General features: G+C 39.7%; 1 protein-coding gene and 1 long non-coding RNA gene across 4 annotated transcripts in view; one reads left to right on the top strand and one right to left on the bottom strand.

Moving 5' to 3' along the window:
- LOC136998114 (uncharacterized) overlaps nt 1-12,539 on the bottom strand; it is a 158,710-nt gene that overhangs the window by 80,125 nt on the left and 66,046 nt on the right. The window lies entirely within an intron of this gene.
- LOC105668880 (lachesin-like) overlaps nt 1-12,539 on the top strand; it is a 122,054-nt gene that overhangs the window by 84,411 nt on the left and 25,104 nt on the right. For 2 of the 3 annotated variants that reach the window (XM_012361528.2, XM_067350334.1), the window contains exon 3: nt 4,745-4,905. In XM_012361528.2, coding sequence (XP_012216951.1) covers nt 4,745-4,905 — 161 coding nt within the window. The remainder of the gene's footprint in view (nt 1-4,744; nt 4,906-12,539) is intronic. The other variant, XM_067350335.1, reaches the window with a different exon arrangement.

Here is a 12,539-nt window from a genome sequence, read left to right as displayed (position 1 = left end):
CGTAGAAAATCCGCAACTGTGAGAGAAAATGTAAAATTTCTGATACATCCTGCGCATTCTCATATCTGTTACGTCGTGCAATTTTAGCACATGTGTGCGCCCCGTACGCAAACGTCATCTATTTTCGTCGGGCGTGCGAAAGTGGCATGCAGAAGGCTCCTGTACGTCAGGATCGTATTTATAGTTGCGTGAATCCGGAACGATCACAATATCCTTATCACCGGTATGTAACGCGTAACGAGAAACGGATCGTCGAATAAAATAGCTTATATGCACAAACTTGGATCAGCTAGATACGAACTCTGAACTTTTCGTACGCCTCCCTCCTTTTCCTCCGTCGAATTCAACCCTATGTAACCCTTCAGCCGTAAGCGCCGATAGCAGCACTTTTATCGCGACGCTTCGATATGTCGTCGTCGACACTCGCAACGGATAAGCTCGCAAACGCGTGCAAAATGAGAACGCGTGCTCTCTTCGCGAGTTTACGGGAAAAATTTCTGTCGGCAAACTTCTTAATTGAGTGGGAATACGCTGCGCGAGCACTTCGCACTCTTTGCATTTTTCCGGTCTCGCATTTTCCATGCTTCGCATCTTTCGCGGGAGTACAGCGCGAATAGTTGGAAGCCCGTAACTCCGTGCGATGCATTCTCACCATCGATACAAGCCGGCGATGCATCGCGAGATGGATGTGACGAGAGTTCCTCAATAGCGGACCATAATCTTAAGTGAAAAAAAGTATCTTACTATTCTTACAGAAAATTCAGACATGTTATACGGAATCACGTGTAACATATGTCGCTCCGCCGTGTATTTATAGATTTTTTCGTTCAGCTTTCAGTTTGACGTGCAAAAAAAAAACTTGATAGAAACGCCCTAATTGCGCAATAAAAGCGCTGACAGAGCGTAAACAAAAATTTGCATTTGGTTGCACGAGTCGTCGTTTTACGTGTGATGGAAGATAAACGAACATTACACGCCCGGACTTTACATTGCGCTTCGTAGGATAGCGCGATGGTTTTATTGTAAAGCGAGGTAGAGGGATTAAGTGGCATTACTTTGCACTGTCCTTTGTAGGCGAGGACAATTTATGCGAGGCCGTTCCTCCGCATAAAGTGCAAGCATTTCGGCGCAACATCCCTCTCACTAATTTAATTGCTTTATGCCCATAAGTGCTACAATTTGCAACGGAATCGCTAGATTTTATTTCGAACGCTAGATTAATGTTGCTTGAAATTAGTGTTCGGAAATTTCTGATGGTCAAGCAGTTTAGAGACTCTTCGAGTCTCGAGATCGAATGTCGATTCGGACTTTCGAGTTCAAAGTATGTTCCAACTGCTCAAATTAATTTCAGTTCCAAAAATTCGGAAATTGTTACAGTTTAAACGTAAAACTTATGAAATGCGTAATGACGTATACACATTAGCCGAACGCAATTGAGAGATTAATTGAAAGATTGTTTAATTTCCTATTGCGCGTATGTAATCGTCTGTGTGAATGTAAAATCTGGAATATTAATGTAATTCACGAAATAGAAATGTTGTCACGTATAATTTACTGTTAAATATGACAAACATTGCTGTAAACAAAAATATAAAAATGGAATATTTCCACATAACAAATACCTCCAATTAAAATTATATATATATATATATATATATATTGAGGAATGACGTTACAATATTCCTACCGTCACAGTGACGCGATAATTCCGTTTGTTTCAATTTATTCGACTGACGCGTTTAACATGAACAGAAATTTCGCGATATGTGTTTTAGACGTGCCGAGTTACTCAGTGTTTATGTATATACGTCAGTTTTCAAATATCCTCATAAAATTCAGCCAACAAAGTTTCCGACTTCACGCGGCACATCGCGATGTGTCCTACATCTTCGTCATACCGCGAACGTAAAATTCATCCGAGAGAAAAAGCCATTTTCCTTAAAGCATAGCACCCTACGTGGTTGCCACTGGAACGAATTACAGCGCGCGTATCTGCGTAACCAATTATATTAACGTCACAAAAATGGAGCTGTAAATGTAACATGCGGTATAAAGTGTCTCATTTTGTCCACACGCAGCTTTCACTGTTTTCAATACTCGTGAAAATAAACATCTCTCGGCATTCCAATAACGAACCATCCTTTCACATTCAACGTGAAATGGATTAATCATGTTTTAAACATTAATTCAAAATTTGTAATTACGTACTAAGGCAATATCGAAAAAATGTTTTCAGCCAATTTTCTTAAAATAACATGCGATATATGCTGACAATAATCGTTTGAATAATCGCTATTAATTATAATTTTCTCGCTATTCTGTATACAAAAAAAAATAATCTCCTGATAAAAGTATAATTAGGATAATTTTATTAGATAATTTTATTATATAAGATGCAGCACTCTGCAAACATATTAAGGGATTTGCAAAGTGCAAAGATCGTCGAACCATTTTTAGTCGCGTCTGTCACCAGAAGAATGTCAGATAAATCGATCAGCAAGTTTCATAAGGTGCGTTTTTCCCACCTTCCATTTGGCCTCATAAAATTCACATAACCAAGCTACATTAGACGATACTAGCTACTGCCAGCCGTGAATTTAAATTCAATACACGGAGGTTCTTCTCGCGCGCGGGAGAGATGAGCGAACTTTCCTCATAAGTTAGTTTCTTTGTATCGTTCAGTAGACGAGCGTCATATTGAATCTCTCTTTATCCCAGAGCGCATCTTCCGCGTCGCAATTGCAATTACATAATAGCCATATGATACATTACAGTGTGTAATATTCCGGTTTTCTTTTGCAAACCGAACAAAGAGGAGCTCCATACAAAAAGAACAAATTGTCTACCAAAGTATACAAGTAGACACATAAAAATATTAGATCGCGTTTTATATATATGTGCACGCAACAACATTTTCATTATTATAATATCGACAAATTTCTTTTCCAAAAAACATTATAAAATATTGAATAGATTATTAATAGAATTGATATAAATAATGTAAGTAATTTTATTTAGAAAAAATTACTTATTAAATAAAGATACAGATCGCATCTCTTGATATTAATATTGCAGTATCGATTCACAAAAAAGGTCCCATTTGCTAGAACTGTAGTTATTGAATTGCACACGGAATATTACGGCAAAAATGTGCAAATTCGTTCAAAGGTAAGTGCTAAAAGTAACAGAGATCCAATTTCCAATATTAAATCCTGCTATAGCAGCGATTGTCCTCCGACCGCGGCGAGAAAAAATATAGTCGATAGAATTTCCATCACGTAGCTTACCAATTTCCTGTATTGCTTTCGTATTGTTGCCATCCGGATATTCTACGGATCTTACTACATGTAATATGATCGTTATATTCTTTTTTATGAGATCGAATAAAATGTGTACAGTTTCTATGTACATTAAAATTGTAAAAAAGAAAAGAATGACAATATCTTTTTATTGTCTTTATATGCTTTTTTTATACATGTTTATGTTAAACAATCTTTTTTCTAGAAAGAAATATAAAAGTCGTATATTGAATCAAATATTGTGATTGTGTATAACTGATTCAATGTGAAATAATAAAATGACACAAAACAAAACGCGAGATACTCTTTTACTGTAAATAATGTAAAAAAAAAAGCACTTTCATGTTTTGTACTGAATTATCCAACGTAAATCTTTCGAAAAAATATAGGACTTTTAAATGGGCAAATATTTAGAAACAAAAATAATGTAATATTTTATACGAAACAAACAACATTTCCGACAATTTCGCCGTATCGTTCACTGAACGAAATATAGGTCCCGAGATAAAGTTCGCCAGGAAACTATTTCACATGCGACAGGTGTTAATTCTGCGTTGATTACTTTTACATCGTAAACCGACTAAATGTTATCGATTCGGATCGTTACGACCGCCGAAATACATGCACCGCACAGTGGGGTCCCATTAACGAACTATTTCCATTCCACAAATTAATTTAATGTCGCCGCTGAATATATGAACAGTGATTTGACGAGATCGTGCATAGAAGGATGCGGCCTCAATCTTAAATCTTGCGACTTAAACAAATTATTGTTATTACATTATTACAAGTGTCATATATTGTTACACTAGCAGGCAATTAAATGCAGATCAAAATAATACGCAATTTTTTGAAAATATACAAATAGCCCGGAAATATATAAAAATTGTCTCAAAAGTTCTATCGCCGATTCGTTTGTTATTTTTAAATGACCTGAAAATAGCAAAAAATCCCCGCGATACTTAGGCATTCGTGCTTGGTGCACGATAGTTTCTGCTACGAGATAGCTATACGAACGCTCCATAACGCCAAAACTTTCCACAAAGGCTCGTTTTTTTCCATGAATATATAACACGACATAAAATATCTCGCGTGTCCGGTGCGTGGCAAAAGCCGCGGGATATTTTTGCGAAACTACTGCGACTTTCCGACGGTGCTCCGTCGAAAATTGACGACGGGATTTTGCCATCACACTTAAGTGATATTGATGATTACAACTGTGCAATTTCTCTAATTTCTCTCTCGCCGACAGTCTCTGATTTAATTACATATTTAATGGCTACTTAGCTCTCAATCGAGAAACTAATTATTTCGCTCCCTTTCTTCGTTCAAAATTAATGTCTCTACCACGAATTATTTACTCCGTATTACGAAACTGTCGACGAACGACGAGCAGAGGAGAGAACGCATCCGATTGACGCGCAATTGCGTGTTGTTTGTTTCAGTGACGGGGCTAGAGCCAGACTTCGCTTATCCGCTGGAGAACGTAACGATCCCTCAGGGTCGAGACGCTACCTTCACCTGCGTAGTGAGCAACCTCGGTGGATACCGGGTGAGTCCTTCCTCCTCCGCGAGCGGAGATCACTCTGGCAGCGCCAAGGCCCGGGTAACTATTTTACCATTAACCTGTGTCCGCCTGTAATGGACTACTACCTTATCTACTACCTACTACTACTAACTCTACTACTACTGTCACTACTACTACTACTGCACCACCTATATGCGCGCGTGCCTGCACTTCACAGCACTGCATTTAACTGCACTACCGCCAGCTATGAAAAAAGAAATATATCTATATATATATATCTATATATATATATACTACCACAGCCGCAGAGCAGCCACCATCACTAACCATCTCTGTATATGACATCCATTTTCATCTATCAGCTGCTATAGAGTACCCGACTACGACGCGGCAGCCGAAGTTTCATAGTCTCTTCACGTTCTCTTACCTCGTTCGCTTCGTTCACTTCGCCGAGAAATACCGAGCAACACGCGCCAAAGAGAAAGAGAGATAGAGAGAAAGAGACTTTCGTGTAAAGTTACTCGCGAAGTGGTTAATGATGCCTTCGCGCGTCGAAAAAATGCAGCGTATCGTTATCTATCATTATAATCGGTAGCTATCTATGTCTAGTCATTAAACTTAAAACGCGCTGTAACGACGGCTTTTCCTCCCGTTTCGTTCGCATCGCATCGTCGGGATTATGTATCCTGATTTCGCCGCATCTACGAAACGTAATTATCGTGATACGCGCGTTCGCGTTTTGTATTTCGTATACGAATAAGTTAGTGTCATATAGTTCATCCTAATATGTGATAGCAATTTGAAACGCAAAACAGATCGGACATTTATCGGGATCGATGTTATCAATATTAACGCGTCGCGTAGCGTGGATGGAATTTATTCCAATCGACCGATTGGTCCTCGTCCTTTCTCTGAAAAGAATTCGAATCACGAGAGGTTGAATAGACAAAAAAGCCGATCCATCCCAGCTATTGTTTTTTTCCGACAATAGCTTTCCAGCACATTGCCGGTCTCTATTTCCATGGAGTTCCGTGCGCGTTCTAGAAGACTACTGTCCGATACTATGGACATGTTAATTCCTTCAGTTTCTCGCCGTGAGCAGCTGATGATAATTAAATATTCTGTGTTGACGCTCATTTATGCATATTAAAGTGCGTATTAAAATATTCAATACTTGTACTTGAAATGAACAAATTCGCGAAATATTCCAACGCGGATATATTGAAATAACTCTCTCGATAGCAATGGAAGATCTCAATTTTATTTTCGCAAAATTTTGTTGGAATTAATACAAATAATAATGTGATCAAGTATCAGCAAAATATTTAAAAAAGATTATCGTGACGTAACTTTATTTCAAAGTTAGTGATAAAAAAATTTCCTTTCTCACGCGCGTATCAAATAGTAATTCTGCTGTAAATATGCACATCTTTTGTATTGATATGTTTCATATCTTACATAAATTTTTTATGTTAATTCAACGGTTTCTTATGATTTTATTTAATTGACAATTAGCAGAACTAATTCTTTGAAAGATACGATTGACATATTTCTTTCGGTACACCCCGTAGAGAACTGAGAGTCGCGTGTAATTGCGTAAGTTCTGCTTTACACTTTCCGGTAATAGCGATTCCCGACAATAGAAGGAAGATTGATCAAGGCCGGTACGGCGCCGTTATATGTAGCGAAATTGATTTCGCGCGAGTACATATCGCCGATGTGGCGTATTAAGCGCTTTACGGCTCCACTTGTTGAACCGATAACTTCCCGATAGCCGAGGTTGTTCCCTTCCTTCCAGATCGCGGAGAATTTTCGCCGAGGAAAGAAATTTCGGCGCCGGGCGCCGTGCGCGCGACCCTCGTAGGTTTTAATTAAACTTGGCACTGTCAGAGTTTATAACTTGTTGGAAGATGCGATTACTTCCGGCAATGCGCTCGCCCGCGTTTCAACTTCTTTCTTATAGCACGGTCGGACAATTCTCCGCCCGGGAGTTTACGCTCTCTTCTAATAAGGATTATCGGTTTCATTTTTTCCCCTTTATTTTATTTTCCTTTTTAAATTATTAAACATATGAACAAGTTCTGTAAAAGAAACTTTTGTTCGAGCGCAGACTCGTAACTTCAATTTTACGAATTAGTATACGCAATATAAACAAGAGGATTTCAAAGAATAGTTTAGGTTAAAAATGAGATATTAAAAAACATTATCTGCAAATGTTAAGAAAAGATTGTCAAGACAAAATATTATATTGTCTCTAATAAAATTATAAGACTTTTTCAATAACCGCCAAGTTCTTGATAATATTAATATCCAAGCATTTGTGTCTCTGAGGATTATGTAAAGCAATTTTAATATTTTTCAGCGTGGCAGCATATCAATCATTTCAATCTTTCGTGAAGTAAAAAAAAGACATAAAAAAATATGGCGTTTCGTGAAATTTTGTGGGTTGATCGTATAGTTATCGCAAAAAGCACATTTGCCCGTGTTGTTTTTGCCGTACATCGTGAACCATGGTAAAATTTGCAAAACAGATTTGTGCACAATTTGTCATCGCGATCGATTAACAACGAATTCATTCACGTGCCGTACCGATGCTATATCAACTGATTAATCGTAGGTCGATTTCAATCATTAAACGCAACCATACGATCATACAAAGTAATTAGTAGTAATTTCTATATTAGAAATATTATTTTAATTATCAAGCTGATAGCTTTATTCGCATTTTAAGATCGCGCGTGTAGCAGAATTAATCTAGAATCGTGTACTTTCTCGAATAATTGTTCCGCGATACAAAAAAGCTCAAGCAACTTCTAAAAATGGCTACCAAGTTTCTCCGCCAAATTGAATTTCACTCCTCATTGGCTCGAATGGGAACTGGCAGGAAGACAACGTTCAAATCGACATTAAGCCCGCAACGAGTACCGAGACACTGCTTACAACTTGAATGCCCTGTGCTCAAAGCGGATCTCGCGAATCGGCCAATGCGAGTTCGAGCCTACTGCGAGGATGTTCAGGCCTAGTATCCGGCTTTTTCGCTTGTTAGATTTAAGCTTTGATGCTTAATCGCACCCGCTGGAAAACCAAGGATTGTAGTTCAACGATTGTATCAGGCAACAGCATCCATTGTTATTTCTAATGATAATTGATCAATACATAAATATATCTGCACAATTTTATCATATTATAATTTCAATGCAATTTTTTGAAAATATGATTTATCTTATAAGCATTTTTTATTTTAATCCACAATCTTCGCATAGAAATAAATGGACTCTGTTGCCTCGGTGGATGACAGTATACTTGAAAATCTAGAACTGAGGAGTTTCAAAGGATATTTCAAAACAGGAATGATGGGCATGAAAACCAATGACAGATTATGAAAGCAATAATTACAAGCGCGGGCATAATTATTTCCATAGCTTTAAGCACATTCGTGCAAAACAAACACAAGTATAATCTTATACCTATTCTCACGAGATTACTTTTAATCTCTCATTTTTATTTATAACATAAAACATAATTATTGTAAAAAATATTTCAAACGCTAAATATATTAATTTTTGTTAAAGTTCATTAATTTGACTTATTACCACGTTATGTAAAAGTGTTCTGCATATTTATCAAGATTATGTTATTAATAATAAAATATTACAGACAGTATTTATTATGTGAAATCTGCATCAAAAGCGCTAATTTGTGAATATCGAAGAAACACGAAAAAAAATTATCCCAACAAAAGTATTACGGACATAATAATTCCCATTCTGAATATCTTGCTATTTCGAAATGTATCATGATTCTCTCGATAACGACTTCTTTTCAAGTGACGGTCGTTTGTCATTGCACGAATTTTCCGAAATCGAAACGTCACGAAAAACGTTCCGCGCTCTGCCCTACCCTGCCCCCCCCCCGCCCGCCCCCGATACGAAAACATTCAGGTCCACATCGGCTTGTCCACGAATGCACAATTTCTATTTGCACATGTGTCTGTTTACAATGCATAAACGCACTTGAAATTTGAATGTTCGTGAGAGATGAAATATGGTGCAAGCTGCATTGGAGAAGGATTGAGATGCACAGATGTTCGGACGTGTTATGCGCCCTGAGTAATTGCCGAGTCCGAAGGGCGAGATACGTATTGTTCTTAGCGTGTCACTGAATTCCTGTCTATATGCGAGAGGCATGCCAATGATGCATGAATATATGATAACGGAGAGTACACGAGGTTGCATGAGCATGTTTTTAACAATAAGCATTGATCTAGACAGATAAGAGAGATAACGTAATGTTAGAGATTTAGACTTTAAAGGCGATAGATTCGCGTTCAGATTGAGGTTTTGGTAGCTGAGATCAATTTTAGCGATGCTATTAGAAATCTTCCTCTCTTCGTAAAAATTTCAATTGTACTCAGATTATGTGTAAATATCATACATATACGCTATTGAACGTTTATTTTCTATAATTCGTTCTAACTGTAACGCTATAAAAGGCATATAAGTAGGATATGTGTCCTTTGATATGAGATTAATAAGTATATATATATATATATTTATTTCTATCGAAATATGATAAAAAAGTGTAAACGTTAAATGCAATTACATCTCATTTGCATCGATTGCGTCACTTGCGAAGCGACTAATCTTAAAACTTGCGCTCTTACACGACAAAAGAAATGAGCACGCGCCGTTTTGTTCGTATCACCCGGTACATCCCGGGGGAGCTTACGCTAGAACGAGTAATCCTGTCCGAAACGTGCGTGTCACGCGGATCGGTTAATCGTTCGAATTCCGCGCACGCGGCTACTCGGATGAGTGCGTTTCGCTGTACCGTCGAGCGTGCCGTGCCGTGCCGTGCCGTGCCGTGCCGCGACGCCAAACGTTGCGTCGCGCTTTGATATAAATTCTAACATTTAACCTACCGTTATCGCGTTCTCGGGCGCTGCGCTCGAATTTCACACGACATGTGTACCTTCCAAATAAAATATAAACAATGCATGATAAACAATTGCACGTCATATGGATTTGTAAACACGTATTACGGAATATATGTTTTAAAATTACTGTCGCTTTATTTGGCTACGGATTTATGAACAATTTTATCCTCTCTTTATAAATATTTGATTTGATTTCAAAAATATGCTCTTTTATCTTTTTCTTTATTTTGATTACTGAATATTGTGTAATGATAAAATAAATTGAATGAATAAGCGTTACTACGGTCGCAGCGCTCGTCACGTTTATACTTCTGAATTAACTCTTTCAAGATACCATAAATTATTTTCAAAAGATTTAACTTTTAGGTGAGCGTTACGTCTCACTTTAGAAAAATACTGGAAATGCCACATTTTTAACAGGCACCACGAGTACACCGAGAAGAGAGAAAAGAGAGAAAAACAGAATCCTTTATTGCAAAATTATCTCAAATTAGACAGAGAAAATCTCTCTTAATTCTTTTTATCAAAAATGAAAGATACGGCTCTCGACAAATGTAATGATGAAAAAGATCGTCTTGAAAGGGTTAAAGTCGTCACAGGGCGAGAACGGGGAAGAAAGGAGAGCAAAAAGAAGGAGAGACCGAACACAAAGACTACAAACTAGTACACTAGCACTTGGAATTCCGACCGTAAAGCCGTGACGATGAAGGGGAATAAGCGAGGCAAAGGAGGGTCGCACCGACGGAGTTGTCCAACAGCGCGTCGTGAAGGGGCGTGAGGGAGAGAGAGAGAAAGAGAGAGACGGAGAAGGCCGCGGAACTTTTAATTAGCGAGTTTATCCATTTATTCCACACGCCGCTAAAAAAACGAGGAACAGCCGTACCTTAGCGGACGAAAATCGAGAAAATAAAAACTTAGGAGCGAGTCGCACTATGTAAGTGGGCGACGGCGTTGGGAAGCGCGGAATAAAACGCGAGGATGAGGAAGGATGAGGAAAGGGTGAACCGAGGAGGTCGAGAGGGGTGTTCTGAAGAGGCGCGGAGGAGATGGCGGGAAATAAACGAGGTGTGGTAGACTGGACCGAGGCTCCCGATCCCACAATGCGCCACAATGGAGCGCCGACGATGGTTTTGCATATGAAAGAGGACCGAGAATGGAGGGAACGCGAAGCCAAAGGCGGCAGCAAAGGGAAGGGGAGGGTGGAATAGGTGTACGTAACGCGATATTATATCGGACTAGGGAGGTTACCCCCCCCCCCCTCGCCCTCGCTCTCTCATCCACGAATCTCTTTACGTCTATCTATCCGTCTGTTCCGCAGCTTCCTCCGCGGATTCTCCTCCCCAACTCCTTAAAAGACCGTGAAGAAGAGGGAGAAGGGGGAGAAGGGGACGATAAGTCGAAAGTACCCGGAGAGAAAACTGCATTAGGGCAAAGAAGGCGTTCTTTGCGTTAAGATAGAGGCTCGTTTCCATACGAGGGCACGGCGTGGCGCTCTTTAAGTCTCCTCGCTCGCCTCTCTCCCCGTTTCCCAAGCTCCCTCTAAATCCTCCGCCTCCTTCATTGTGCTGCAAATTCGCCATCCACTCGCTGATCGGGAGGACATGCACGCGACGCTCCGTGTTCCGGAAAGGGAAGAGACGAAGAGGGGAAATGACGGTTCTCGTCTCGGTGGTACAGGATTTCGCTTTTTGAGGTCGCAGCGGTAGGATCGCGGAGGTCGCTCAGCTTTTGAGTTTCGACTTTCGGGATGCGCGAGTTAAAAGGAGCGACGTATTGTGCGCGGCTTCGAGTTGTCGTCACCGGTGCTCGCGCGACGTTATCCTGCTCGCGTTGCTATGGATACGTTCTCTCGCTTCCGAGAGCGATTTTGATATCGCGTATTCGCGAGGAGTCTGTCACGGAAATTTGTGAAGCGGACTCCACATGAGGGAATCGTTTCCTGATCGATTTTACTTAGAGTAGAGTAAATATTTCTCTCTTCAATTTTGCACTCCCGAAGCGCGATTTTATTCAGCTAATCATCGAATAACGTGAATTTTATCGATTTTATAAATATCATAAATTTCCCATTTTTCTCATGTTTCCTACTTTCTTCCAAAACTACTAACTTTTGTCTTTCTTTCTTCGAGCAAGCATTTTAAACTATTTCTTTCTAACTTCAAGGAACCATCTTAAACTATAAATTGCTTCATGCATATTTTTGGAAGTTTCTTCCTCCGTTTCCCACTCCATAATAATTAATCACCGACAATGCAATTGATGGCAATACGACATAAATGTTTGAAAGTTGCAAGCATCTTGTCAACCGCGGCGACTTTTCCATTCCGCCTTTTTCAAAGCGATGGTTTGCCACACCCGGGAGAAGGGAGAAGGGGGAGTGGCGAGACATACCGAAAGGGAGAATGGGGTCACGCTTATACTCCGGCATAATATATTATAAGTGGAGGCACTCACAAGGCCGTCACTACCAAACACTCTCGCCCTCTCGCATCCCGACCACCTCCCGCAACCTCCCTTCACCCGCCGCGTTCGTCCTCTATACACTTCGCTCGCGGGTTATCGATAAGAACCGCGGAACTGCTTTGTCGGTTGATAGATAGCCTTTCAGAGGTCAGATATTCGACATGGTACGGGTTCAATTTCATGCCAATAATATCTGTGCAGCGGCAGGCGAATAGAACGGAGCACGAAGGAGAGAAGGATGAATATTCGCGATACTCCATACTGCAGTTTCCTCTTTCAGGATAGCCTCGACCGAGACATAAAGAAGAATCAC

This window comes from Linepithema humile, chromosome 2, assembly GCF_040581485.1.
Source record: "Linepithema humile isolate Giens D197 chromosome 2, Lhum_UNIL_v1.0, whole genome shotgun sequence".
Taxonomy (NCBI): domain Eukaryota; kingdom Metazoa; phylum Arthropoda; class Insecta; order Hymenoptera; family Formicidae; genus Linepithema; species Linepithema humile.
The sequence above is the reverse complement of the archived record's forward strand: the minus strand, read 5'-3'. Positions and strand labels throughout refer to the sequence as shown.